Source organism: Salvelinus namaycush, chromosome 2 (genome assembly GCF_016432855.1).
Source record: "Salvelinus namaycush isolate Seneca chromosome 2, SaNama_1.0, whole genome shotgun sequence".
In the NCBI taxonomy this organism is placed as follows: domain Eukaryota; kingdom Metazoa; phylum Chordata; class Actinopteri; order Salmoniformes; family Salmonidae; genus Salvelinus; species Salvelinus namaycush.
In genome coordinates, this window is record NC_052308.1 from 79,209,061 (window position 1) to 79,234,716 (window position 25,656).

The following is a 25,656-nucleotide window of genomic DNA, read 5'->3' on the forward strand; positions in this document are numbered from 1 at the left end:
AACAATGCCATGAGCTCTGTCCCAATGAATCTCTGCTCAACTCCTCACATCCTTCTCTAAACCCATTGGAGGAGGTCTGAGGCGAGGAACCTTGGGTCGTCTCCTCCAATGGGGTTTTAGAAGGAGGCGCGATGGTTAGTCCTTGCATCCATTGCTCTGTCTATCAATTTGAGTGGTTACAAGGTGTCCCAGGCACTGTTTATGCCCACGTCACCTCCCTCAGATCCAGTGATGATCTCCAGGTTCTTACAGTGGGGCATCAGCATCACCTTGAGGTTAGAATAAAGGAGATGAATTAGATTTAGTATGGAGTCCAAGTCCCAACGTAAAAGCATTGTACAATCCATAGACATTGGTAAAAAGGTCAACAAAGGTATGGCACTGGATTTTGAGGAAAGTGGAGCGATACACATGTGCTGAGTTGTGTCAGGCATAAGAGGAGTTGGTGACTCACTGGTCCAAACTTGGTGTCCTCTGCAGCCTGCTGTCCTTTCATGCCCAACCCACCTCGTGGAGAGCCATCCTCCTATTGGTTTTCACTTCATCCCTTACCTACACTACTCATATTGTTTAGCAATGACTATCACATACATTCAGTACAGAACCATCTTTCTAACCAATAGACAGCAGCTGGTCATCATCCTCTCAACGTGACAAATGTCCTATCCACAATGCCTCCGTACAGCATCAAAGAAATTAGAGGAAGTCTCAGTACCACCAATGATTAAGTTAAGGGGGTGATTGGTGAATGTCATGGTTACCGGCAGGAAGGCTCCAGAGTGATGTGCATACAGGGGAGCCAAGGTGACCTACTTGGAACAGAATGGACTCCTGTATCTCCTGTCTCTGTCAGCTGAGAACACCTTCACCATCACATATTAGTGACAGTGGACCTGCAAGGAAAGAGGGATGGAGGGAGAAATGGTTTAAGGTCGTCCTCATTTATTTTAACTGCACAAAACTGATAAGAGTAAAAGTTTCAATCAGATTGTATCTCAAAGTATGTAGTTAGTGGTTTATTAATATTGTCTATTATTTGGTTCAGAGCCTGACCTCTCTTGGCTCCCCCTCCTCAATCACTGACCTCTTCCCAGTGAGGGTCTGCCTGTCTGTTCTCCCCTTGTCTCTCCCCCTCTTCTGCCACCCAGTCATGCTGGTCTTCCAAGTCCTCCTCCTCTACTAAACCCTCTCCTTAACTTAGGTACAATGCTCTCAGTTAAACCAGAGACTGTACAGAAAATGAAATCACCTTGCCTTTTGTTAAACTACATGGTTAATTAGCTTCCTAGCAAGCTGACAAACTAGCTTGCCTCATCATTAGCCTGTTTAATAAGAGAAGACCAAATAAATAATTACTTAAATTTCAACATTGAAATCATTGTTGATTAGCTAGCTGGTTTCTCTACTGAAAAACAATCGTACTTACCTCATTATCGTCACTTTCACCTTCCCATTTCATCTCTATTGTAAAAAAATCTGGTTGGAGAGCAGTCAAGCCGTAATTGGTCCAAAAAAACATGACCAATTGTGTTCCAGTAAACTGCTATTGGAAGAGCAAACTGGACAACAGTTAAATTTAAATAAAACATTTGGTGTGAGGGAGAAAGGACGTCCATGTGGGGAGGTGGGTTATTTGTGAGAGTGCAGTAATGTCTGAGTCGTCATTTGGTACGTATTTCTTCAGATGAACACATCTCTGCTCTGGAATGAATTTACTGCCTGCAGAAACAAAGTTCTGCTCGCTCGAAGTCACACAGGCAAGATCTCAAATTTAATTTGTGCTTACAGGAAGGACCCCTCCGTTTACACCGTTATTCTCTGTTGACTCATGAAATTATGTTTCATCTTTCAACGCCTGATCGACTTTTGAAACGGATTTGACGCCATACAACTATAGTCATGTGGAGCTATTATTGGTTTAGCTTACTGACCAGCCCTTGGTGATGACTCTCAGTTCCAGTACATTACACAGAAGAGTTCTAGCTTTAGCTTACTGACGCATTTTACTGTCACCTTTCCCACGAGCATGGGACGATATCTAGTTAGATGGCTAAATTACGAGGAATATAGTTTACAGTAAACGAGATCTAAAACGGACATTTGCTTTGTAATCAGTAAATGACTAATGATTTGATTATTACTGAAATGAAGTTAGCTAGCTAGCCTCCTTGGCTACCTAACAAACGACCTAACTAGCCATGCTACATTACTAGCTAGTGATCCGGGTTGCCAATGGATTTGTCATCCTAAAGATGAACACTTCGTATATTTGACATTATTGTCTTGATAACTAATATGGTAATTCACAACACACACAGCGTCTTGAAGATAAACAAACGTGCTTGCTATGTTAAGTTAGTTAGCGTCTAATGGCCAGTTAGCAAGCTAATTGTTGACACAATGTTAATTGGGTGGACAAATAATCCGACTACTAAATGCTGCTTTCTGTATTTGGAAACATTCTATAATATGTTAGAAAGTTTGATTTTACCTTGACACTTGATTTTGAAAGTTGACCGCTCTTGTTGGTGTCGCTTAGCTAGCTTGAGAACACCCTTTTACGGCAATGTGAACCTAGCGACATTAACATCACGCGATCAAACGGGCTACATTTAAAAATAAAAGTCCTCCTGAAAAAATCTTGCATTACTATTACAGGACTTTTCTCTGATTTTTAAAATCACAAAGATTATAGTTTAAAGTGACTTAACACATGCAACTCACAATATATGATTCATATATGATTCAAATCAATTAAAATGTTGATTTACTGTCTATTTTTTCACAATACCAGCACTGTTGCCAGAAGTATGAATGGTTTTAAACTACTTTCAACTCTTTACAGAACAGGATTTAAATGTTTTGAAGAGAACATTTTCACTTTTTACAGGGCCACATTTTCCCCAAACCCCCTTGAAAAATACTAAGGGCAGATCTGGGAGGACCAGTGGCGCAGCGGTCTAAGGTACTGCATCTCACTGCTGTCTAAGGTACTGCATCTCACTGCTGTCTAAGGTACTGCATCCCACTGCTGTCTAAGGTGCTGCGTCTCACTGCGGTCTAAGGTACTGCGTCTCACTGCGGTCTAAGGTACTGCGTCTCACTGCGGTCTAAGGTACTGCGTCTCACTGCGGTCTAAGGTGCTGCGTCTCACTGCTGTCTAAGGTGCTGCATCTCACTGCTGTCTAAGGTACTGCATCCCACTGCTGTCTAAGGTGCTGCATTTCACTGCTGTCTAAGGTGCTGCATTTCACTGCTGTCTAAGGTGCTGCATTTCACTGCTGTCTAAGGTGCTGCATTTCACTGCTGTCTAAGGTGCTGCATTTCACTGCTGTCTAAGGTGCTGCATTTCACTGCTGTCTAAGGTGCTGCGTTTCACTGCTGTCTAAGGTGCTGCGTCTCACTGCTGTCTAAGGTGCTGCGTCTCACTGCTGTCTAAGGTACTGCGTCTCACTGCGGTCTAAGGTACTGCGTCTCACTGCGGTCTAAGGTACTGCGTCTCACTGCGGTCTAAGGTACTGCGTCTCACTGCGGTCTAAGGTACTGCGTCTCACTGCGGTCTAAGGTACTGCGTCTCACTGCTGTCTAAGGTGCTGCGTCTCACTGCTGTCTAAGGTGCTGCGTCTCACTGCTGTCTAAGGTGCTGCGTCTCACTGCTGTCTAAGGTGCTGCGTCTCACTGCTGTCTAAGGTGCTGCGTCTCACTGCTGTCTAAGGTGCTGCGTCTCACTGCTGTCTAAGGTGCTGCGTCTCACTGCTGTCTAAGGTGCTGCGTCTCACTGCTGTCTAAGGTGCTGCATTTCACTGCTGTCTAAGGTGCTGCATTTCACTGCTGTCTAAGGTGCTGCATTTCACTGCTGTCTAAGGTGCTGCATCTCACTGCTGTCTAAGGTGCTGCATCTCACTGCTGTCTAAGGTGCTGCATTTCACTGCTGTCTAAGGTGCTGCATTTCACTGCTGTCTAAGGTGCTGCATTTCACTGCTGTCTAAGGTGCTGCATTTCACTGCTGTCTAAGGTGCTGCATTTCACTGCTGTCTAAGGTGCTGCATCTCACTGCTGTCTAAGGTGCTGCATCTCACTGCTGTCTAAGGTACTGCGTCTCACTGCTGTCTAAGGTACTGCGTCCCACTGCTGTCTAAGGTACTGCGTCTCACTGCTGTCTAAGGTACTGCGTCTCAGTGCTGTCTAAGGTGCTGCGTCTCAGTGCTGTCTAAGGTGCTGCGTCTCAGTGCTGTCTAAGGTGCTGCGTCTCACTGCTGTCTAAGGTGCTGCGTCTCACTGCTGTCTAAGGTACTGCGTCTCAGTGCTGTCTAAGGTGCTGCGTCTCACTGCTGTCTAAGTTGCTGCGTCTCACTGCTGTCTAAGGTACTGCGTCTCAGTGCTGTCTAAGGTGCTGCGTCTCAGTGCTGTCTAAGGTACTGCATCCCACTGCTGTCTAAGGTACTGCATCTCAGTGCTGTCTAAGGTACTGCGTCCCACTGCGGTCTAAGGTGCTGCGTCTCACTGCTGTCTAAGGTGCTGCGTCTCACTGCTGTCTAAGGTACTGCATCTCACTGCTGTCTAAGGTACTGCGTCCCACTGCTGTCTAAGGTGCTGCGTCCCACTGCTGTCTAAGGTACTGCATCCCACTGCTGTCTAAGGTACTGCATCCCACTGCTGTCTAAGGTACTGCATCCCACTGCTGTCTAAGGTACTGCATCCCACTGCTGTCTAAGGTACTGCGTCCCACTGCTGTCTAAGGTACTGCGTCCCACTGCGGTCTAAGGTACTGCGTCTCACTGCGGTCTAAGGTGCTGCGTCTCACTGCTGTCTAAGGTACTGCATCTCACTGCTGTCTAAGGTGCTGCATCTCAGTGCTGTCTAAGGTGCTGCATCCCACTGCTGTCTAAGGTACTGCATCCCACTGCTGTCTAAGGTACTGCATCCCACTGCTGTCTAAGGTACTGCATCTCAGTGCTGTCTAAGGTACTGCATCCCACTGCTGTCTAAGGTGCTGCGTCCCACTGCTGTCTAAGGTACTGCGTCCCACTGCTGTCTAAGGTGCTGCATCTCAGTGCTGTCTAAGGTGCTGCATCCCACTGCTGTCTAAGGTACTGCATCCCACTGCTGTCTAAGGTACTGCATCCCACTGCTGTCTAAGGTACTGCATCTCAGTGCTGTCTAAGGTACTGCATCCCACTGCTGTCTAAGGTGCTGCGTCCCACTGCTGTCTAAGGTACTGCGTCCCACTGCTGTCTAAGGTGCTGCGTCCCACTGCTGTCTAAGGTACTGCGTCCCACTGCTGTCTAAGGTACTGCATCCCACTGCTGTCTAAGGTACTGCGTCCCACTGCTGTCTAAGGTACTGCGTCCCACTGCTGTCTAAGGTACTGCGTCCCACTGCGGTCTAAGGTACTGCGTCTCACTGCGGTCTAAGGTGCTGCGTCTCACTGCTGTCTAAGGTACTGCGTCTCACTGCTGTCTAAGGTACTGCGTCTCACTGCTGTCTAAGGTACTGCGTCTCAGTGCTGTCTAAGGTACTGCATCTCAGTGCTGTCTAAGGTACTGCGTCTCACTGCTGTCTAAGGTACTGCATCTCACTGCGGTCTAAGGTACTGCATCTCACTGCGGTCTAAGGTACTGCATCCCACTGCGGTCTAAGGTACTGCGTCCCACTGCGGTCTAAGGTACTGCGTCCCACTGCGGTCTAAGGTACTGCGTCCCACTGCGGTCTAAGGTACTGCGTCCCACTGCGGTCTAAGGTACTGCGTCCCACTGCGGTCTAAGGTACTGCGTCCCACTGCGGTCTAAGGTACTGCGTCCCACTGCGGTCTAAGGTACTGCGTCCCACTGCGGTCTAAGGTACTGCGTCCCACTGCTGTCTAAGGTACTGCGTCCCACTGCGGTCTAAGGTACTGCGTCTCACTGCGGTCTAAGGTACTGCGTCTCACTGCGGTCTAAGGTACTGCGTCTCACTGCGGTCTAAGGTACTGCGTCTCACTGCGGTCTAAGGTACTGCGTCTCACTGCGGTCTAAGGTGCTGCGTCTCACTGCTGTCTAAGGTGCTGCGTCTCACTGCTGTCTAAGGTGCTGCGTCTCACTGCTGTCTAAGGTGCTGCGTCTCACTGCTGTCTAAGGTGCTGCGTCTCACTGCTGTCTAAGGTGCTGCGTCTCACTGCTGTCTAAGGTGCTGCGTTTCACTGCTGTCTAAGGTGCTGCATTTCACTGCTGTCTAAGGTGCTGCATTTCACTGCTGTCTAAGGTGCTGCATCTCACTGCTGTCTAAGGTGCTGCATCTCACTGCTGTCTAAGGTGCTGCATCTCACTGCTGTCTAAGGTGCTGCATTTCACTGCTGTCTAAGGTGCTGCATCCCACTGCTGTCTAAGGTGCTGCATCCCACTGCTGTCTAAGGTGCTGCATCCCACTGCTGTCTAAGGTGCTGCATCTCACTGCTGTCTAAGGTGCTGCATCTCACTGCTGTCTAAGGTGCTGCATCTCACTGCTGTCTAAGGTGCTGCATCTCACTGCTGTCTAAGGTGCTGCATCTCACTGCTGTCTAAGGTGCTGCATCTCACTGCTGTCTAAGGTGCTGCATCTCACTGCTGTCTAAGGTGCTGCATCTCACTGCTGTCTAAGGTGCTGCATCTCACTGCTGTCTAAGGTGCTGCGTTTCACTGCTGTCTAAGGTGCTGCGTTTCACTGCTGTCTAAGGTGCTGCGTCTCACTGCTGTCTAAGGTACTGCGTCTCACTGCTGTCTAAGGTACTGCGTCCCACTGCTGTCTAAGGTGCTGCGTCTCACTGCTGTCTAAGGTGCTGCGTCTCACTGCGGTCTAAGGTACTGCGTCCCACTGCGGTCTAAGGTGCTGCGTCCCACTGCGGTCTAAGGTGCTGCGTCCCACTGCGGTCTAAGGTGCTGCGTCCCACTGCGGTCTAAGGTGCTGCGTCCCACTGCGGTCTAAGGTGCTGCGTCCCACTGCTGTCTAAGGTGCTGCGTCCCACTGCTGTCTAAGGTGCTGCGTCTCACTGCTGTCTAAGGTACTGCGTCTCACTGCTGTCTAAGGTGCTGCGTCTCACTGCTGTCTAAGGTGCTGCGTCTCACTGCTGTCTAAGGTGCTGCGTCTCACTGCTGTCTAAGGTGCTGCGTCCCACTGCTGTCTAAGGTGCTGCGTCCCACTGCTGTCTAAGGTGCTGCGTCCCACTGCTGTCTAAGGTGCTGCGTCCCACTGCTGTCTAAGGTACTGCGTCTCAGTGCTGTCTAAGGTACTGCGTCTCAGTGCTGTCTAAGGTACTGCGTCTCAGTGCTGTCTAAGGTGCTGCGTCTCAGTGCTGTCTAAGGTGCTGCGTCTCAGTGCTGTCTAAGGTGCTGCGTCTCACTGCTGTCTAAGGTGCTGCGTCTCACTGCTGTCTAAGGTGCTGCGTCTCACTGCTGTCTAAGGTACTGCGTCCCACTGCTGTCTAAGGTGCTGCATTTCACTGCTGTCTAAGGTGCTGCATTTCACTGCTGTCTAAGGTGCTGCATCTCACTGCTGTCTAAGGTGCTGCATCTCACTGCTGTCTAAGGTGCTGCATCTCACTGCTGTCTAAGGTGCTGCATCTCACTGCTGTCTAAGGTGCTGCATTTCACTGCTGTCTAAGGTGCTGCATCCCACTGCTGTCTAAGGTACTGCGTCCCACTGCTGTCTAAGGTACTGCGTCCCACTGCTGTCTAAGGTACTGCGTCTCACTGCTGTCTAAGGTACTGCGTCTCACTGCTGTCTAAGGTGCTGCGTCTCACTGCGGTCTAAGGTACTGCGTCCCACTGCGGTCTAAGGTACTGCGTCCCACTGCGGTCTAAGGTGCTGCGTCCCACTGCTGTCTAAGGTACTGCGTCCCACTGCTGTCTAAGGTGCTGCGTCCCACTGCTGTCTAAGGTGCTGCGTTTCACTGCTGTCTAAGGTGCTGCGTTTCACTGCTGTCTAAGGTGCTGCGTTTCACTGCTGTCTAAGGTGCTGCATTTCACTGCTGTCTAAGGTGCTGCATTTCACTGCTGTCTAAGGTGCTGCATCTCACTGCTGTCTAAGGTGCTGCGTCTCACTGCGGTCTAAGGTACTGCGTCCCACTGCGGTCTAAGGTGCTGCGTCCCACTGCTGTCTAAGGTACTGCGTCCCACTGCTGTCTAAGGTGCTGCGTCCCACTGCTGTCTAAGGTACTGCGTCTCAGTGCTGTCTAAAGGTACTGCGTCTCAGTGCTGTCTAAGGTACTGCGTCTCAGTGCTGTCTAAGGTACTGCGTCTCAGTGCTGTCTAAGGTACTGCGTCTCAGTGCTGTCTAAGGTACTGCGTCTCAGTGCTGTCTAAGGTGCTGCGTCTCAGTGCTGTCTAAGGTGCTGCGTCTCACTGCTGTCTAAGGTGCTGCGTCTCACTGCTGTCTAAGGTGCTGCGTTTCACTGCTGTCTAAGGTGCTGCATTTCACTGCTGTCTAAGGTGCTGCATTTCACTGCTGTCTAAGGTGCTGCATCTCACTGCTGTCTAAGGTGCTGCATTTCACTGCTGTCTAAGGTGCTGCATTTCACTGCTGTCTAAGGTGCTGCATTTCACTGCTGTCTAAGGTGCTGCATTTCACTGCTGTCTAAGGTGCTGCATCCCACTGCTGTCTAAGGTACTGCATCCCACTGCTGTCTAAGGTGCTGCGTTTCACTGCTGTCTAAGGTGCTGCGTCTCACTGCTGTCTAAGGTGCTGCGTCCCACTGCTGTCTAAGGTACTGCGTCCCACTGCTGTCTAAGGTGCTGCGTCTCACTGCTGTCTAAGGTGCTGCGTCTCACTGCTGTCTAAGGTGCTGCGTCTCACTGCTGTCTAAGGTGCTGCGTCTCACTGCGGTCTAAGGTACTGCGTCCCACTGCGGTCTAAGGTGCTGCGTCTCACTGCGGTCTAAGGTGCTGCGTCTCACTGCGGTCTAAGGTGCTGCGTCTCACTGCGGTCTAAGGTGCTGCGTCTCACTGCGGTCTAAGGTGCTGCGTCTCACTGCGGTCTAAGGTGCTGCGTCTCACTGCGGTCTAAGGTACTGCGTCCCACTGCTGTCTAAGGTGCTGCGTCTCACTGCTGTCTAAGGTGCTGCGTCTCACTGCTGTCTAAGGTGCTGCGTCTCACTGCTGTCTAAGGTGCTGCGTCTCACTGCTGTCTAAGGTGCTGCGTCTCACTGCTGTCTAAGGTGCTGCGTCTCACTGCTGTCTAAGGTACTGCGTCCCACTGCTGTCTAAGGTACTGCGTCTCAGTGCTGTCTAAGGTACTGCGTCTCAGTGCTGTCTAAGGTGCTGCGTCTCACTGCTGTCTAAGGTGCTGCGTCTCACTGCTGTCTAAGGTACTGCGTCTCAGTGCTGTCTAAGGTACTGCGTCTCAGTGCTGTCTAAGGTGCTGCGTCTCACTGCTGTCTAAGGTGCTGCGTCTCACTGCTGTCTAAGGTGCTGCGTCTCACTGCTGTCTAAGGTACTGCGTCTCACTGCTGTCTAAGGTGCTGCGTCTCACTGCTGTCTAAGGTGCTGCGTTTCACTGCTGTCTAAGGTACTGCATCTCAGTGCTGTCTAAGGTACTGCATCCCACTGCTGTCTAAGGTACTGCATCTCAGTGCTGTCTAAGGTACTGCATCCCACTGCTGTCTAAGGTACTGCGTCCCACTGCTGTCTAAGGTACTGCGTCCCACTGCTGTCTAAGGTGCTGCGTCCCACTGCTGTCTAAGGTGCTGCGTCCCACTGCTGTCTAAGGTACTGCGTCCCACTGCTGTCTAAGGTACTGCGTCCCACTGCTGTCTAAGGTACTGCGTCCCACTGCTGTCTAAGGTACTGCGTCCCACTGCTGTCTAAGGTACTGCGTCCCACTGCTGTCTAAGGTACTGCGTCCCACTGCTGTCTAAGGTACTGCGTCCCACTGCTGTCTAAGGTACTGCGTCCCACTGCTGTCTAAGGTACTGCGTCCCACTGCGGTCTAAGGTACTGCGTCCCACTGCGGTCTAAGGTGCTGCGTCTCACTGCTGTCTAAGGTACTGCGTCTCACTGCTGTCTAAGGTGCTGCGTCTCAGTGCTGTCTAAGGTACTGCATCCCACTGCTGTCTAAGGTACTGCATCCCAGTGCTGTCTAAGGTACTGCATCTCAGTGCTGTCTAAGGTACTGCATCCCACTGCTGTCTAAGGTGCTGCGTCCCACTGCTGTCTAAGGTACTGCGTCCCACTGCTGTCTAAGGTACTGCGTCCCACTGCTGTCTAAGGTACTGCGTCCCACTGCTGTCTAAGGTACTGCGTCCCACTGCTGTCTAAGGTACTGCGTCCCACTGCGGTCTAAGGTACTGCGTCTCACTGCTGTCTAAGGTACTGCGTCTCACTGCTGTCTAAGGTGCTGCGTCTCACTGCTGTCTAAGGTGCTGCGTCCCACTGCTGTCTAAGGTACTGCGTCTCACTGCGGTCTAAGGTGCTGCGTCTCACTGCTGTCTAAGGTACTGCGTCCCACTGCTGTCTAAGGTACTGCGTCCCACTGCTGTCTAAGGTACTGCGTCCCACTGCTGTCTAAGGTACTGCGTCTCAGTGCTGTCTAAAGGTACTGCGTCTCAGTGCTGTCTAAAGGTACTGCGTCTCAGTGCTGTCTAAGGTACTGCGTCTCAGTGCTGTCTAAGGTACTGCGTCTCAGTGCTGTCTAAGGTACTGCGTCTCAGTGCTGTCTAAGGTACTGCGTCTCAGTGCTGTCTAAGGTGCTGCGTCTCACTGCTGTCTAAGGTGCTGCGTCTCACTGCTGTCTAAGGTACTGCGTCTCACTGCTGTCTAAGGTACTGCGTCTCACTGCTGTCTAAGGTGCTGCGTCTCACTGCTGTCTAAGGTGCTGCGTTTCACTGCTGTCTAAGGTACTGCATCTCAGTGCTGTCTAAGGTACTGCATCCCACTGCTGTCTAAGGTACTGCATCTCAGTGCTGTCTAAGGTACTGCATCTCAGTGCTGTCTAAGGTACTGCATCCCACTGCTGTCTAAGGTACTGCGTCCCACTGCTGTCTAAGGTACTGCGTCCCACTGCTGTCTAAGGTACTGCGTCCCACTGCTGTCTAAGGTGCTGCGTCCCACTGCTGTCTAAGGTGCTGCGTCTCACTGCTGTCTAAGGTGCTGCGTCTCACTGCTGTCTAAGGTGCTGCGTCTCACTGCTGTCTAAGGTACTGCGTCTCACTGCTGTCTAAGGTGCTGCGTCTCACTGCTGTCTAAGGTGCTGCGTTTCACTGCTGTCTAAGGTACTGCATCTCAGTGCTGTCTAAGGTACTGCATCCCACTGCTGTCTAAGGTACTGCATCTCAGTGCTGTCTAAGGTACTGCGTCCCACTGCTGTCTAAGGTACTGCGTCCCACTGCTGTCTAAGGTACTGCGTCCCACTGCTGTCTAAGGTGCTGCGTCCCACTGCTGTCTAAGGTGCTGCGTCCCACTGCTGTCTAAGGTACTGCGTCCCACTGCGGTCTAAGGTACTGCGTCTCACTGCTGTCTAAGGTACTGCGTCTCACTGCTGTCTAAGGTGCTGCGTCTCACTGCTGTCTAAGGTGCTGCGTCCCACTGCTGTCTAAGGTACTGCGTCTCACTGCGGTCTAAGGTGCTGCATTTCACTGCTGTCTAAGGTGCTGCATTTCACTGCTGTCTAAGGTGCTGCATTTCACTGCTGTCTAAGGTGCTGCATTTCACTGCTGTCTAAGGTGCTGCATTTCACTGCTGTCTAAGGTACTGCGTCCCACTGCTGTCTAAGGTGCTGCGTCTCACTGCTGTCTAAGGTACTGCGTCTCACTGCTGTCTAAGGTGCTGCGTCTCACTGCGGTCTAAGGTACTGCGTCCCACTGCGGTCTAAGGTGCTGCGTCTCACTGCGGTCTAAGGTGCTGCGTCTCACTGCGGTCTAAGGTGCTGCGTCTCACTGCGGTCTAAGGTGCTGCGTCTCACTGCGGTCTAAGGTGCTGCGTCTCACTGCTGTCTAAGGTACTGCGTCCCACTGCTGTCTAAGGTGCTGCGTCTCACTGCTGTCTAAGGTGCTGCGTCTCACTGCTGTCTAAGGTGCTGCGTCTCACTGCTGTCTAAGGTGCTGCGTCCCACTGCTGTCTAAGGTACTGCGTCTCAGTGCTGTCTAAGGTACTGCGTCTCAGTGCTGTCTAAGGTACTGCGTCTCAGTGCTGTCTAAGGTACTGCGTCTCAGTGCTGTGTAAGGTGCTGCGTCTCACTGCTGTCTAAGGTGCTGCGTCTCACTGCTGTCTAAGGTACTGCGTCTCAGTGCTGTCTAAGGTGCTGCGTCTCAGTGCTGTCTAAGGTGCTGCGTTTCACTGCTGTCTAAGGTGCTGCATTTCACTGCTGTCTAAGGTACTGCGTCTCACTGCTGTCTAAGGTGCTGCGTCTCACTGCTGTCTAAGGTGCTGCGTCTCACTGCTGTCTAAGGTGCTGCGTTTCACTGCTGTCTAAGGTGCTGCATTTCACTGCTGTCTAAGGTACTGCATCTCACTGCTGTCTAAGGTGCTGCGTCTCACTGCTGTCTAAGGTACTGCGTCTCAGTGCTGTCTAAGGTACTGCATCTCAGTGCTGTCTAAGGTACTGCATCCCACTGCTGTCTAAGGTACTGCATCCCACTGCTGTCTAAGGTACTGCATCCCACTGCTGTCTAAGGTACTGCATCCCACTGCTGTCTAAGGTACTGCATCCCACTGCTGTCTAAGGTGCTGCATCCCACTGCTGTCTAAGGTGCTGCATCCCACTGCTGTCTAAGGTACTGCGTCCCACTGCTGTCTAAGGTGCTGCGTCCCACTGCTGTCTAAGGTGCTGCGTCCCACTGCTGTCTAAGGTACTGCGTCCCACTGCTGTCTAAGGTACTGCGTCCCACTGCTGTCTAAGGTACTGCGTCCCACTGCTGTCTAAGGTGCTGCGTCCCACTGCTGTCTAAGGTACTGCGTCCCACTGCTGTCTAAGGTACTGCGTCCCACTGCTGTCTAAGGTACTGCGTCTCACTGCTGTCTAAGGTACTGCGTCTCACTGCTGTCTAAGGTACTGCGTCTCACTGCTGTCTAAGGTGCTGCGTCTCAGTGCTGTCTAAGGTACTGCGTCCCACTGCTGTCTAAGGTGCTGCGTCCCACTGCTGTCTAAGGTGCTGCATCCCACTGCTGTCTAAGGTACTGCATCCCACTGCTGTCTAAGGTACTGCATCTCAGTGCTGTCTAAGGTACTGCATCTCAGTGCTGTCTAAGGTACTGCATCCCACTGCTGTCTAAGGTACTGCATCCCACTGCTGTCTAAGGTACTGCGTCCCACTGCGGTCTAAGGTACTGCGTCCCACTGCGGTCTAAGGTACTGCATCTCAGTGCTGTCTAAGGTACTGCGTCTCACTGCTGTCTAAGGTACTGCGTCTCACTGCTGTCTAAGGTGCTGCGTCTCAGTGCTGTCTAAGGTACTGCATCCCACTGCTGTCTAAGGTACTGCATCTCAGTGCTGTCTAAGGTACTGCATCCCACTGCTGTCTAAGGTACTGCATCCCACTGCTGTCTAAGGTACTGCGTCCCACTGCTGTCTAAGGTACTGCGTCCCACTGCGGTCTAAGGTACTGCGTCCCACTGCGGTCTAAGGTGCTGCGTCTCACTGCTGTCTAAGGTACTGCGTCTCACTGCTGTCTAAGGTACTGCGTCTCACTGCTGTCTAAGGTGCTGCGTCTCAGTGCTGTCTAAGGTACTGCGTCTCAGTGCTGTCTAAGGTACTGCGTCTCAGTGCTGTCTAAGGTACTGCGTCCCACTGCTGTCTAAGGTACTGCGTCCCACTGCTGTCTAAGGTGCTGCGTCCCACTGCTGTCTAAGGTACTGCGTCCCACTGCTGTCTAAGGTACTGCATCTCAGTGCTGTCTAAGGTACTGCATCTCAGTGCTGTCTAAGGTACTGCATCCCACTGCTGTCTAAGGTACTGCATCTCACTGCTGTCTAAGGTACTGCATCTCACTGCGGTCTAAGGTACTGCATCTCACTGCGGTCTAAGGTACTGCATCTCACTGCGGTCTAAGGTACTGCATCCCACTGCGGTCTAAGGTACTGCATCCCACTGCGGTCTAAGGTACTGCATCCCACTGCGGTCTAAGGTACTGCATCCCACTGCGGTCTAAGGTACTGCGTCCCACTGCTGTCTAAGGTGCTGCGTCTCACTGCTGTCTAAGGTACTGCGTCTCACTGCTGTCTAAGGTGCTGCGTCTCACTGCTGTCTAAGGTGCTGCGTCTCACTGCTGTCTAAGGTGCTGCGTTTCACTGCTGTCTAAGGTGCTGCGTCTCACTGCTGTCTAAGGTGCTGCATTTCACTGCTGTCTAAGGTGCTGCATTTCACTGCTGTCTAAGGTGCTGCATTTCACTGCTGTCTAAGGTGCTGCATTTCACTGCTGTCTAAGGTACTGCGTCCCACTGCGGTCTAAGGTACTGCGTCTCACTGCGGTCTAAGGTACTGCGTCCCACTGCGGTCTAAGGTACTGCGTCCCACTGCGGTCTAAGGTACTGCATCCCACTGCGGTCTAAGGTACTGCATCCCACTGCGGTCTAAGGTACTGCATCCCACTGCGGTCTAAGGTACTGCATCCCACTGCGGTCTAAGGTACTGCATCCCACTGCTGTCTAAGGTACTGCGTCTCAGTGCTGTCTAAGGTACTGCGTCTCAGTGCTGTCTAAGGTACTGCATCCCACTGCGGTCTAAGGTGCTGCATCCCACTGCGGTCTAAGGTACTGCATCCCACTGCGGTCTAAGGTACTGCATCTCAGTGCAAGAGGCGTCCCTGCTGTCCCTGGTTCGAATCCAGGCTGCGTCACATCCGGCTGTGATTGGGAGTCCCATAGGGCGGCGCACAATTGGCCCAGTGTCGTCCGGGGTAGGCCATCATTGTAAAGTAGAGTTAGTTCTTACTTGACTTGCCTGTTTAAATAAACACGTAGAATAGGGAAATAAGGTTCACAGGTCTGTTCAGCAAGAACAAGTCCAGATGTCTTTAGAACAGGTTTATGACCCAACGTATTGGTTCGTTAATGAATAACTGTGGATACAAGTCAAGCTGTAGGAAAACTAATCAGCTGTACACCTTGTCACTAGGAGATCTCACTCACTCTGACTGGAAAGGGAGAGGAAATGTGGGAATAACTAAGCCGTGATTGTCTGAGAAAGTGGTGTGACTTGTAGGTACCATATAAGGAGTATTGGGCAAGTACAACAAACTACTAGAAAAGGGGTGCTGAAACGGCCAAATCAGAGCCGTCTTTTAACAGCCGTCTCAGTCCCCAGTATCTACGCTGCAATAGCATCTGTGCCGGGGAGTAGGGTCAGTCTGTCCTATCTCAGTGTACAGTGTGATCTTAGGCATGCTCTCTCTAAAATCCCTCTGTCTCCCCTCCGGGAAGAACTGAGCCTGACCATGCCTCAGGACCACTTGGCCCGATGACTCCTCGCTGTCTCCGTAACCAGTCCACCCAGTTGTACTGCTGGTCCAGTTCTGCCTGCAGCTGTGGACCCCAGACCTGATTCTCCGGGAATGTAACAAAGCATGGATACGTTCAAGAGCCGAAATGATTTACCTCTTGCTGTTTCAACCTCTGAATGCCTGGCTATGAAACGCCAACGGACAATCACTCCTGAGGTATTGAACTGTTCCACCGTCTATAACCACTGTGGTTATTACTTGACCTTGCTGGTCATCTATGAATGTCTTGAATAACCGTCTTGCCTTAATGTCCACATGTACTCTTAAAATCTCCACAGCCAGAACAGGACTTTGCCACCCCTCAGAGTCTGGTTCCTCTAGGTTCATGCCTTCTAGGGAGTTTTTCTTAGCCTCTGTGCTTCTGCATTGCTTGCTCTTTGGGGGTTTTGGCAGAGTATCTGTAAAGCACTGTAAATAGCTTTAAAAAATAAATGTTATTGATTTATCTACACGTTTGCTTCTGTACCATTTAAACTAAAGCAGTTATACCCCTATACAGCTATTTGCTACTGTACTGTTAATTCTATAGAAGTTGTCTCCAATAAAGGGGTATGATTTGCAGTGCTGTAAAAATACTTAAGTACTACTTAAGTCGGGTTTTTTGGTATCTGTAATTTACTTTTACTTCACTACATTCCTAAAGAAAATAATGTACTTTTTACTCCATACATTTTCCCTGACACTCAAAAGTACTTGTTATATTTTGACAGGAAAATTGTCCAACTCACACTTTGTTTGTAAATGATGTGTGTGTTGGAGAGTGCCCCTGGCTATCTGTAAATAAAGGAAATTGTGTTAATATAACAAATTTGAAATAATTTTTACTAGCGATTCCATTTAAACTTTTGATACTTAACTATATTAAAAACCAAATACTTTTAGACTTTTACTCAAGTAGTATTGGGTAACTTTCACGTAAGTCATTTTCTATTAAGGTATCTTTACTTTTAGTCAAGTATGACAATTGGGTACTTTGTCCACCACTGGTGATTTGGAATCCTCAGACACTGTACCAACAGGATCTGCTTGTGTCATATCAGGAAGTTCTCGTGTGAAAAATCAAGTCAACTGTTACCAAAACTGTATTTTCATTACAGCACTATACAGCCATTTGTTTCCGTACTGTTGGAACTATACAAGTTGTTTCCAATAAAGGAGGGTGATTTGGAATCCCCAGACTCTCTGCTAATAGGATCCAGAGTCATACCAAAGTTTGTGTTTTTTAGTTCTGCACATCGCTACGGCCTTGTGGAAAAGACACATTCCTGTGAAAAAGCAGGTGGTAAAAAACTAAATGACACATTAGAGACAGTGTTGACTGACAAACAGGCTTGCTTGGCTGAACACCAACTTTTGAACTATGAAATAATTGACATGTGTATATCATTATTAAAGGACTAGCTGGTGTTCTAGCTGTTCCTGATACGTTTGTTAGTCAGGAATTGAACAGTATATATTGCCGAAATTTCAAAGTGCTTCCCAAAATAAATAGAAATTGGTGGCAATACTCTGTTTTTAATTGCACAATACTACACATTCAAAGGAGTGGTTAGTCAAATATCTGTTGTTCAATGTGTTTGTATGGACTAACAGCAGTAAAGACTATCTGTTGTTCCATGTAGTGAATCTGTTATTCAATGTGTTTGTATGGACTATCTGTTATTCAGTGTGTTTGTATGGACTAAACAGCAGTAAGTCCAAAAATACTTTATCATCAAATAATTGTTTGATAGATTTCTTTGATACATCAAGGGTTCTTAGAATTCTAAGTCAAATAGCTACATAATCCTGAGTAGACCCCCCCCCCCGGTTTACACAGGCCTTACACTCTGATGGGTTAAGGAGATCGAAAATGGTGTGTAATGGTACTCTACAGTGTAGGTGGGGGGGCATCCCGTGCCAACAGTCAATTGATGGTGGATGACCTTATGAACCTGTGCATGCCATATCATTGACATGGATGGATGTGCACAGTAACAAGCTGGTGGAACCCGTTGTCTGCATGGTGAATAAAACCAAAATAAAAACGTGCTCATCTTGTCATTATTTTATTTTTTACCCTGCATTGTAGTAGATCACTGGTTAATACAGACAACAGCCTTCCCTTATGTCTGGCCTCTACTTTTTAAATCAGGTCATTATTATTAGTGATGTATTGACCTGTATTTGACCTGGGAAGACATATTGAGACCGAAGTCTCTTCTTCAAATGTGCCCTGAATAATACAATATAAATACACACATATAAAAACACAGTCACGGGAAGCACAAGTCAAACATCACAAATCACCCAGAGAAACTTACATTAAGCAGATACATGTGCAGTCTGGTGAAATGACATCAATATGCACATAACATGTTCCCGAGAGGTGTGTGTCTTGGTGGAATTGAGATAATGGAAGTTTAGTTTAGAAAGTATTGACTTATGCAGATAGAAACTGAATGGAGTTCAGGAGGATATGATCCACATGCCATAACTCTTTAGTACATTTTCCATATGAGAATATTAAAAATTAATTTCAAGTGTCACAGAATAATAACCTGTTGTATAGCGTTAACACTCGCAGCCAGTTGCATGTACTCTACTCCCCCCTGGAGACCGGTTTTCAATTCCTGTGTCCACCCTAACCATTTCCTGTCGTCCCCTGTGTTTTTGGCTGTCTAAATAAAGTGTTAGAAGGTCAAATATATATTTAAAAGAGGTTTAACTTCTCTAGGATAGGGGGCAGCATTTTCACATTTGGATGAAAAGCATACCCAAATTCAACTGCCAGCTACTCATCCCCAGAAGATAAGATATGCATATTATTAGTAGATTTGGATAGAAAACACTCTGAAGTTTCTAAAACTGTTTGAATCATGTCTGTGAGTATAACAGAACTTATTTAGCAGGCGAAACCCAGAGGACAAACCATTCAGATTTTTTTTTTTAGGTCACTCTTTTCAACGAGTTTTCATTGGGAATCCAGAATTCTAAGGGACCTTCTTGCAGTTCCTAACGCTTCCACTGGATGTCAACAGTCTTTAGAAATTGGTTGAGGGTTTTTCCTTTGTATAATGAAGAAGTACAGCCATTTTGAACGTGAGTCACTTGAAGTGTACTGTTTGTTAGAGGCGCAAGACCAGAAAACTAGCTACAGTTTGTTTTAATCCTGTATTGAACACAGATCATCACTGCTGCTCGATCATCCTATTTTTCCAACTTAATTGAGGAAAATAAGAACAATCCGAAATTTGATACTGTCGCAAAGCTAACTAAAAAGCAGCATTCCTGAAGTGAGGATGGCTTTCACTTCAGCAGTAATAAATTCATGAACTTTTTGAGGAAAAGATCATGATCATTAGAAAGCAAATTACGGACTCCTCTTTAAATCTGCGTATTACTCCAAAGCTCAGCTGTCCTGAGTCTGTACAACTCTGCCAGGACCTGGGATCAAGAGAGACACTCAAGTGTTTTAGTACTATATCTCTTGACACAATGAGGAAAATAATCATGGCCTCTAAACCTTCAAGCTGCATACTGGACCCTATTCCAACTAAACTACTGAAAGAGCTGCTTCCTGTGCTTGGCCCTCCTATGTTGAACATAATAAACGGCTCTCTATCCACCGGATGTGTACCAAACTCACTAAAAGTGGCAGTAATAAAGCCTCTCTTGAAAAAGCCAAACCTTGACCCAGAAAATATAAAAAACTATCGGCCTATATCGAATCTTCCATTCCTCTCAATTTTTTGGGAATAAGCTGTCTTCCTGAAGACAAACAATGTATACGAAATGCTTCAGTCTGGTTTTAGACCCCATCATATCACTGAGACTGCACTTGTGAAGGTGGTAAATGACCTTTTAATGGCGTCAGACCGAGGCTCTGCATCTGTCGTCGTGCTCCTAGACCTTAGTGCTGCCTTTGATTCCATCGATCACCACATTCTTTTGGAGAGATTGGAAACCCAAATTGGTCTACACGGACAAGTTCTGGCCTGGTTTAGATCTTATCTGTTGGAAAGATATCGGTTAGTCCTCTGGCACATCAACTGTAAATTTCGGTGTTCCTCAAGGTTCCGTTTTAGGACCACTATTGTTTTCACTATATATTTTACCTCTTGGGGATATCATTCGAAAACATAATGTTAACTTTCACTGCTATACGGATGACACACAGGTGTACATTTCAATGAAACATGGTGGAGCCCCAAAATTGCCTGTGTTTCAGACATAAGGAAGTGGATGGCTGAAAACGTTCTACTTTTAAACTCGGACAAAACAGAGATTCTTGTTCTAGGTCCCAAGAAACAAAGAGATCTTCTGTTGAATCTGACAATTAATCTTGATGGTTGTAAAGTCGTCTCAAATAAAACTGTGAAGGACCTCGGCGTTACTCTGGACCCTGATCTCTCTTTTGACGAACATATCAAGACTGTTTCAAGGACAGCTTTTTTCCATCTACGTAACATTGCAAAAATCAGAAACTTTGTCCAAAAATGATGCAGAAAAAATTATCCATGCTTTTGTTACTTCTAGGTTAGACTACTGCAATGCTCTACTTTCCGGCTACCCGGATAAAGCACTAAATAAACTTCAGTTAGTGCTAAATACGGCTGCTAGAATCCTGACTAGAACCAAAAAATTTGATCATATTACTCCAGTGCTAACCTCCCTACACTGGCTTCCTGTTAAGGCAAGGGCTGATTTCAAGGTTTTACTGCTAACCTACAAAGCATTACATGGGCTTGCTCCTACCTATCTTTCAGATTTGGTCCTGCCGTACATACCTACATGTACGCTACGGTCACAAGACGCAGGCCTCCTAATTGTCCCTAGAATTTCTAAGCAAACAGCTGGAGGCAGGGCTTTCTCCTATAGAGCTCAATTTTTATGGAATGGTCTGCCTACCCATGTGAGAGACGCAGACTCGGTCTCAACTTTTAAGTCTTTACTGAAGACTCATCTCTTCAGTGGGTCATATGATTGAGTGTAGTCTGGCCCAGGAGTGTGAAGGTGAACGGAAAGGCTCTGGAGCAACGAACCGCCCTTGCTGTCTCTGCCTGGCCGGTTCCCCTCTCTCCACTGGGATTCTCTGCCTCTAACCCTATTACAGGGGCTGAGTCACTGGCTTACTGGTGCTCTTTCATGCCGTCCCTAGGAGGGGTGCGTCACTTGAGTGGGTTGAGTCACTGACGTGATCTTCCTGTCTGGGTTGGCGCCCCCCTTGGGTTGTGCCGTGGCGGAGATCTTTGTGGGCTATACTCGGCCTGGTTTCAGGATGGTAAGTTGGTGGTTGAAGGTATCCCTCTAGTGGTGTGGGGGCTGTGCTTTGGCAAAGTGGGTGGGGTTATATCCTTCCTGTTTGGCCCTGTCCGGGGGTATCATCGGATGGGGCCACAGTGTCTCCTGACCCCTCCTGTCTCAGCCTCCAGTATTTATGCTGCAGTAGTTTGTGTCGGGGGGCTAGGGTCAGTTTGTTATATCTGGAGTACTTCTCCTGTCTTATCCGGTGTCCTGTGTGAATTTAAGTATGCTCTCTCTAATTCTCTCTTTCTTTCTCTCTCTCGGAGGACCTGAGCCCTAGGACAATGCCTCAGGTCTACCTGGCATGATGACTCCTTGCTGTCCCCAGTCCACCTGGCCGTGCTGCTGCTCCAGTTTCAACTGTTCTGCCTGCTGCTATGGAACCCTGACCTGTTCACCGGACGTGCTACCTGTCCCAGACCTGCTGTTTTCAACTCTTTAGAGACCGCAGGAGCGGTAGAGATGCTCTTAATGATCGGCTATGGAAAGCCAACTGACATTTACTCCTGAGGTGCTGACTTGCTGCACCCTCGACAACTACTATGATTATAATTATTTGACCATGCTGGTCATTTATGAACATTTGAACATCTTGGCCATGTTCTGTTATAATCTCCACCCAGCACAGCCAGAAGAGGACTGGCCACCCCTCATAGCCTGGTTCCTCTCTAGGTTTCTTCCTGGGTTTTGGCCTTTCTAGGGAGTTTTTCCTAGCCACTGTGCTTCTACACCTGCATTGCTTGCTGTTTGGGGTTTTAGGCTGGGTTTCTGTACAGCACTTGTACGGAGCTGATGTACGAAGGGCTATATAAATAAATTTGATTTGATCCTGTCGTCAATTTTATTGATTATTTACTTTAAAAAATACCTAAATTTGTATTACAAAAGTCGTTTGAAATGTTTTGGCAAAGTTTACAGGTAACTTTTGAGATATTTTGTAGTCACTTTTCACAGGTTGGAACCGGTGTTTCTCTGGATCAAACGCGCCAAATAAATGGACATTTTGGATATATATCGACGGAATTAATCGAATAAAAGGACCATTTGTGATGTTTATGGGACATATTGGAGTGCCAAAAACAGAAGCTCGTCAAAGGTAAGGCATGAATTATATTTTTATTTCTGCTTTTTGTGTCGCGCCTGCAGGGTTGAAATATGCTTCTCTCTCTTTGTTTACAATGGTGCTATCCTCAGATAATAGCATTGTTTGCTTTCGCCGAAAAGCCTATTTGAATTCTGACATGTTGGCTGGATTTACAACCAGTGTAGCTTTAATTTGGTATCTTTCATGTGTGATTTAATGAAAGCTTGCTTTTTGTTACTCCTCTCTTTTGCTGGGAAAATGGCTGTGTTTTTCTGTGGCTATGTACTGACCTAACATAATCGCAAGGTGTGCTTTCGCCGTAAATCCTTTTTGAAATCAGACACTGTGGCTGGATTAACGAGAAGTTTATCTTTAAAATGATGTATAATACTTGTATGTTTGAGGAATTTTAATTGAGATTTGTTGTTTTGAATTTGGCGCCCTGCAATTTCACTGGCTGTTGGTTAGGTGGGACGCTACCATCCCACATATCCCAGAGAAATTAACAGAATGTTTTTTGTCAGTCAATATTAGTTAGATACGTAGATGCCCAGCTTGGCAACTCCATTATAAGGTTAGAGTTGGGCACGGCACTGTGCTTTGCCTCCTGATGTTCCTTCAGGCTTTGTTTCCATTTAAAACAAATCCCACACTGATCACAGCTGTATGGTTTCTCTCCTGAGTGTCTTCTCTGGTGTTGCTTTAGATTTCCTTTTTCACTGAAGGTCTTCCCACATTGTGAGCAGTGGAAAGGCTTCTCCCCTGTGTGTCTTCTCTGGTGTCGCTTCAAAAATAATGACCGACCGAAAGTCTTCCCACACTGAGAACAGTGGAAAGACTTCTCCCCTGTGTGTATTCTCTGATGTTTCTTTAGGTCTACTGCCTGACTGAAAGCCTTCCCACATTGGGAGCAGTGGTGGGGCTTCTCTCCATTGTGTATTCTCAGGTGACTCTGAAGACTTCCTTCCAATTTAAAACTTTTTCCACAATGAGAGCAGTGGTGAGGCTTCTTTCCTGTGTGAGTTAGCTGGTGTCTCTTCAAAAGTGATGACTGACTGAAATCCTTCCCACACTGGGAGCAGTTGAAAGGCTTTTCTCCTGTGTGAGTTAGCTGGTGTCTCTTTAGGACTCCTGTTTGACTGAAACTCTTCCCACACTGATCACAGATGTATGGCTTTTCCCCAGTGTGTATTCTCTGATGTTTCTTTAGTTCTCTTAACCGACTGAAGCTTTTACCACATTGGGAGCAGTGGAAAGGCTTCTCTCCTGTATGTATTTTCTGGTGCTCCTTTAGATTTGCTTCTATACTGAAGCTCTTCCCACACTCAGAGCAGTGGTAAGGCTTCTCTCCTGTGTGTATTCTATGGTGTTTCTTTAGGTCTCCTGTCTGACTGAAGCTCTTTCCACACTGGGAGCAGTGGAAAGGTTTCTCCCCTGTGTGTATTTTCTGGTGTCTCTTCAAATTGAATGACCAACCGAAAGTCTTCCTACACTGAAAGCAGTGGTACGACTTCTTTCCTGTGTGAGTAAGCTGGTGCATCTTCAAGCTGCTTGGTGTCTGAAATCTCTTCCCACATTGACCACACGGGTATGTCTTCTTTATTTTGAGACTTTGTTGGTGTGATTTGAGGTGAATCGGACAAATAAAACTGTCTCTGCAATCAGAACAGGAGTGGGGCCTACAAGTGTGTCTTCTCAACTCCTCTGGCTCATAGAAACTAGTGAAGCAGTCCATGCAGTGGTGATGTTTCTGTCTTGAGTTCCTCCGTCTGTGTTGTTTATGGTTTCCTGATGCTGTGGAACTGTGCTCACTGTCTGAACCTGGGTTAGAGCTCTCTCCTGTGGGAATATGGACAGATATGGGGTTAGAATCAGGAACAGAGCATTAAAAAAAAGGTAAACAATATTGTGAAGATAAATACACAACGCAGAGACAGAGGACGAGAGGTCAATACAGTACTAAAGGTTAAGAGGACAAATTCAATAGAGCATTAACGATCAATAGGGACTTATCAATGGAAATAGTTGGTTTTCAGTTCAACATCTGTTAGGAATGTCAGTCTTGAAATCATAGCTACGTGTGGCACATTCTCATTGGTCCAACCTGAAATAGGATACTTGTTATTTGCCCATTGGCTAAATTGGTCAACCACAGGCTAGGGCTGGGTTATAAAGTGCATCCTGTCCCTTTATTCTGTGGAGAGAATCACTGGAGAGAATCACTGAGGACAGGGGAGAATGAACATCTACCTCCCCGCACGGTTCGTCCTCTTTGAATAAGAATAAACCTACGGCCCTCCCCCTGATTTGCTTTGGGGTGTTATTGAAGAGTAACATCAACTGCTAACAGGGGGCTTTAAAAGACTTGATGCAAGCAAAAACACAATAATAGTTTTGGAATTCCCTGGGGCCACCAAGGCACCACCCTCTCTCCCTACTCCACACCTGGACTTACCTGGGTCACTGATACTATCTACTTCTTTAGTTCCTAGATGTTGAGCAGCTCCTTCCTTGTTCTCTTCTGCCTTCACTGCTCTTTCCTCCACCTCTTCTTTGATGCTTATACCCTCCTCCTCCTCCTCTTCTTCGACTGTTCTCTCATGCTCTTCTTTGGCTGTTATCTCTACTTCCTTTTTGACTGCTCTCTGATCCACCTCTTTTACTTGTATCTCCTCCTCGATTCCTCTCTCCTCCTCCTCTTTGACAATCACATTAAGTTCCAGTGTTTGACTGCAGTCCTCCAGCTTCACTGACACCATCTCTGGACCCTGCTGTGAGCTTCTCTGGGCTGGAACACCACATCCAGAACCCAGGGACTCTGTGGACTTGGGCTCAGACATGGAAGTCTAGAGATGGATCCAAAAGAAGAAGCACAACACGTGAAAGGTGATTTTCACAAAATCCATTATAAAGGGATAAACCATGCAAAATATATGTACTAGGAATCTCTGCTTTAAAATGTATCTAGCAAGCTAACGTTGTCATGGCGAAGGCAATGATAGCTTTATAGCTACTTGTGTGAACATGAACAACAGAGTGAGCAACAATAATGGAATCGGTGTTTCACCTTCAAATTAAAAGTCCCCCAAAGGAACTGATGCAAACATGCAAATAGTGTAATCCTGCCACAAATGAACAACATAATGCTCAACAAGTTTGGAATGTTGTTATATAAATTCAACAAGACAATATTTTGTTCATTTGACCTCCCCAAAAATCTGTTGAAATCACAATGTGGATGTATAGATTTCAACATTGCATTGGGGACATAGCCTACTTTTCTTGAAATGTATAGCCTTACCTATGGATCTTGGGTCCATGAAATGGTGTGACACCCACAGATTACAATTCTGAAGAAATTACACAAATATTAACATCGTAGCTCTAATTGAGGGACTTTAATTGTGGGAAATCACCTCCCCAGTCAGTCTATTGTGCGTATTGGACATTCATATTGCCATGTAGAACCAGGGTCTGTAGTGACGCCTCTAGCACTGAGATGCAGTGCCTTAGACCACTGCGCCACTCGGGAGCCCAATGACTTGACTTATTACCCTAATAAAAGTTCAGAAACTTTTGTGAAGGTCTGGTGAGGTATGGCTAGTATTAGGCTGTCTATGAAGACAGAGCACTTGCGCTCCACTGCTAGCTACATTACACGCAATATAGTTTAAAAAGTGGCAATCAGTAGAAACAATAAGAAAGTGGACTCCACGCCCCTGGTACAGTGAAAAGCTGAGAAATGTAAGCAGAGAAATGTAAGCACTTTCAAATTCATAGAGCGAGCAAAGGATGGAAGGACTGACCATCCACTATATAAAAATTATAGTTTTAACCATGTTTT

The 25,656-nt window shown here is 47.6% G+C and overlaps 1 protein-coding gene across 1 annotated transcript; it reads right to left on the reverse strand.

Moving 5' to 3' along the window:
* Positions 1-22,243: 22,243 nt before the first annotated feature.
* LOC120019465 (zinc finger protein OZF-like) lies at positions 22,244-24,652 on the reverse strand. Its single transcript, XM_038962772.1, has 2 exons — positions 24,268-24,652; positions 22,244-23,651 (listed from the first exon to the last, which is right to left on the reverse strand). The coding sequence occupies exons 1-2, from the start codon at positions 24,650-24,652 to the stop codon at positions 22,333-22,335; spliced, it is 1,704 nt and encodes a 567-aa protein (XP_038818700.1). The 3' UTR covers positions 22,244-22,332.
* Positions 24,653-25,656: the final 1,004 nt, after the last annotated feature.

Bases quoted from the DNA above. Each gene is read 5' to 3' on its own strand.
- LOC120019465 (XM_038962772.1), bottom strand. From the start codon at position 24,652: ATGTCTGAGCCCAAGTCCACAGAGTCCCTGGGTTCTGGATGTGGTGTT. The intron at 23,652-24,267 runs GTAAGTCCAGGT...ATATTCCCACAG, and splicing joins AGATAGTATCAGTGACCCAG to GAGAGAGCTCTAACCCAGGT.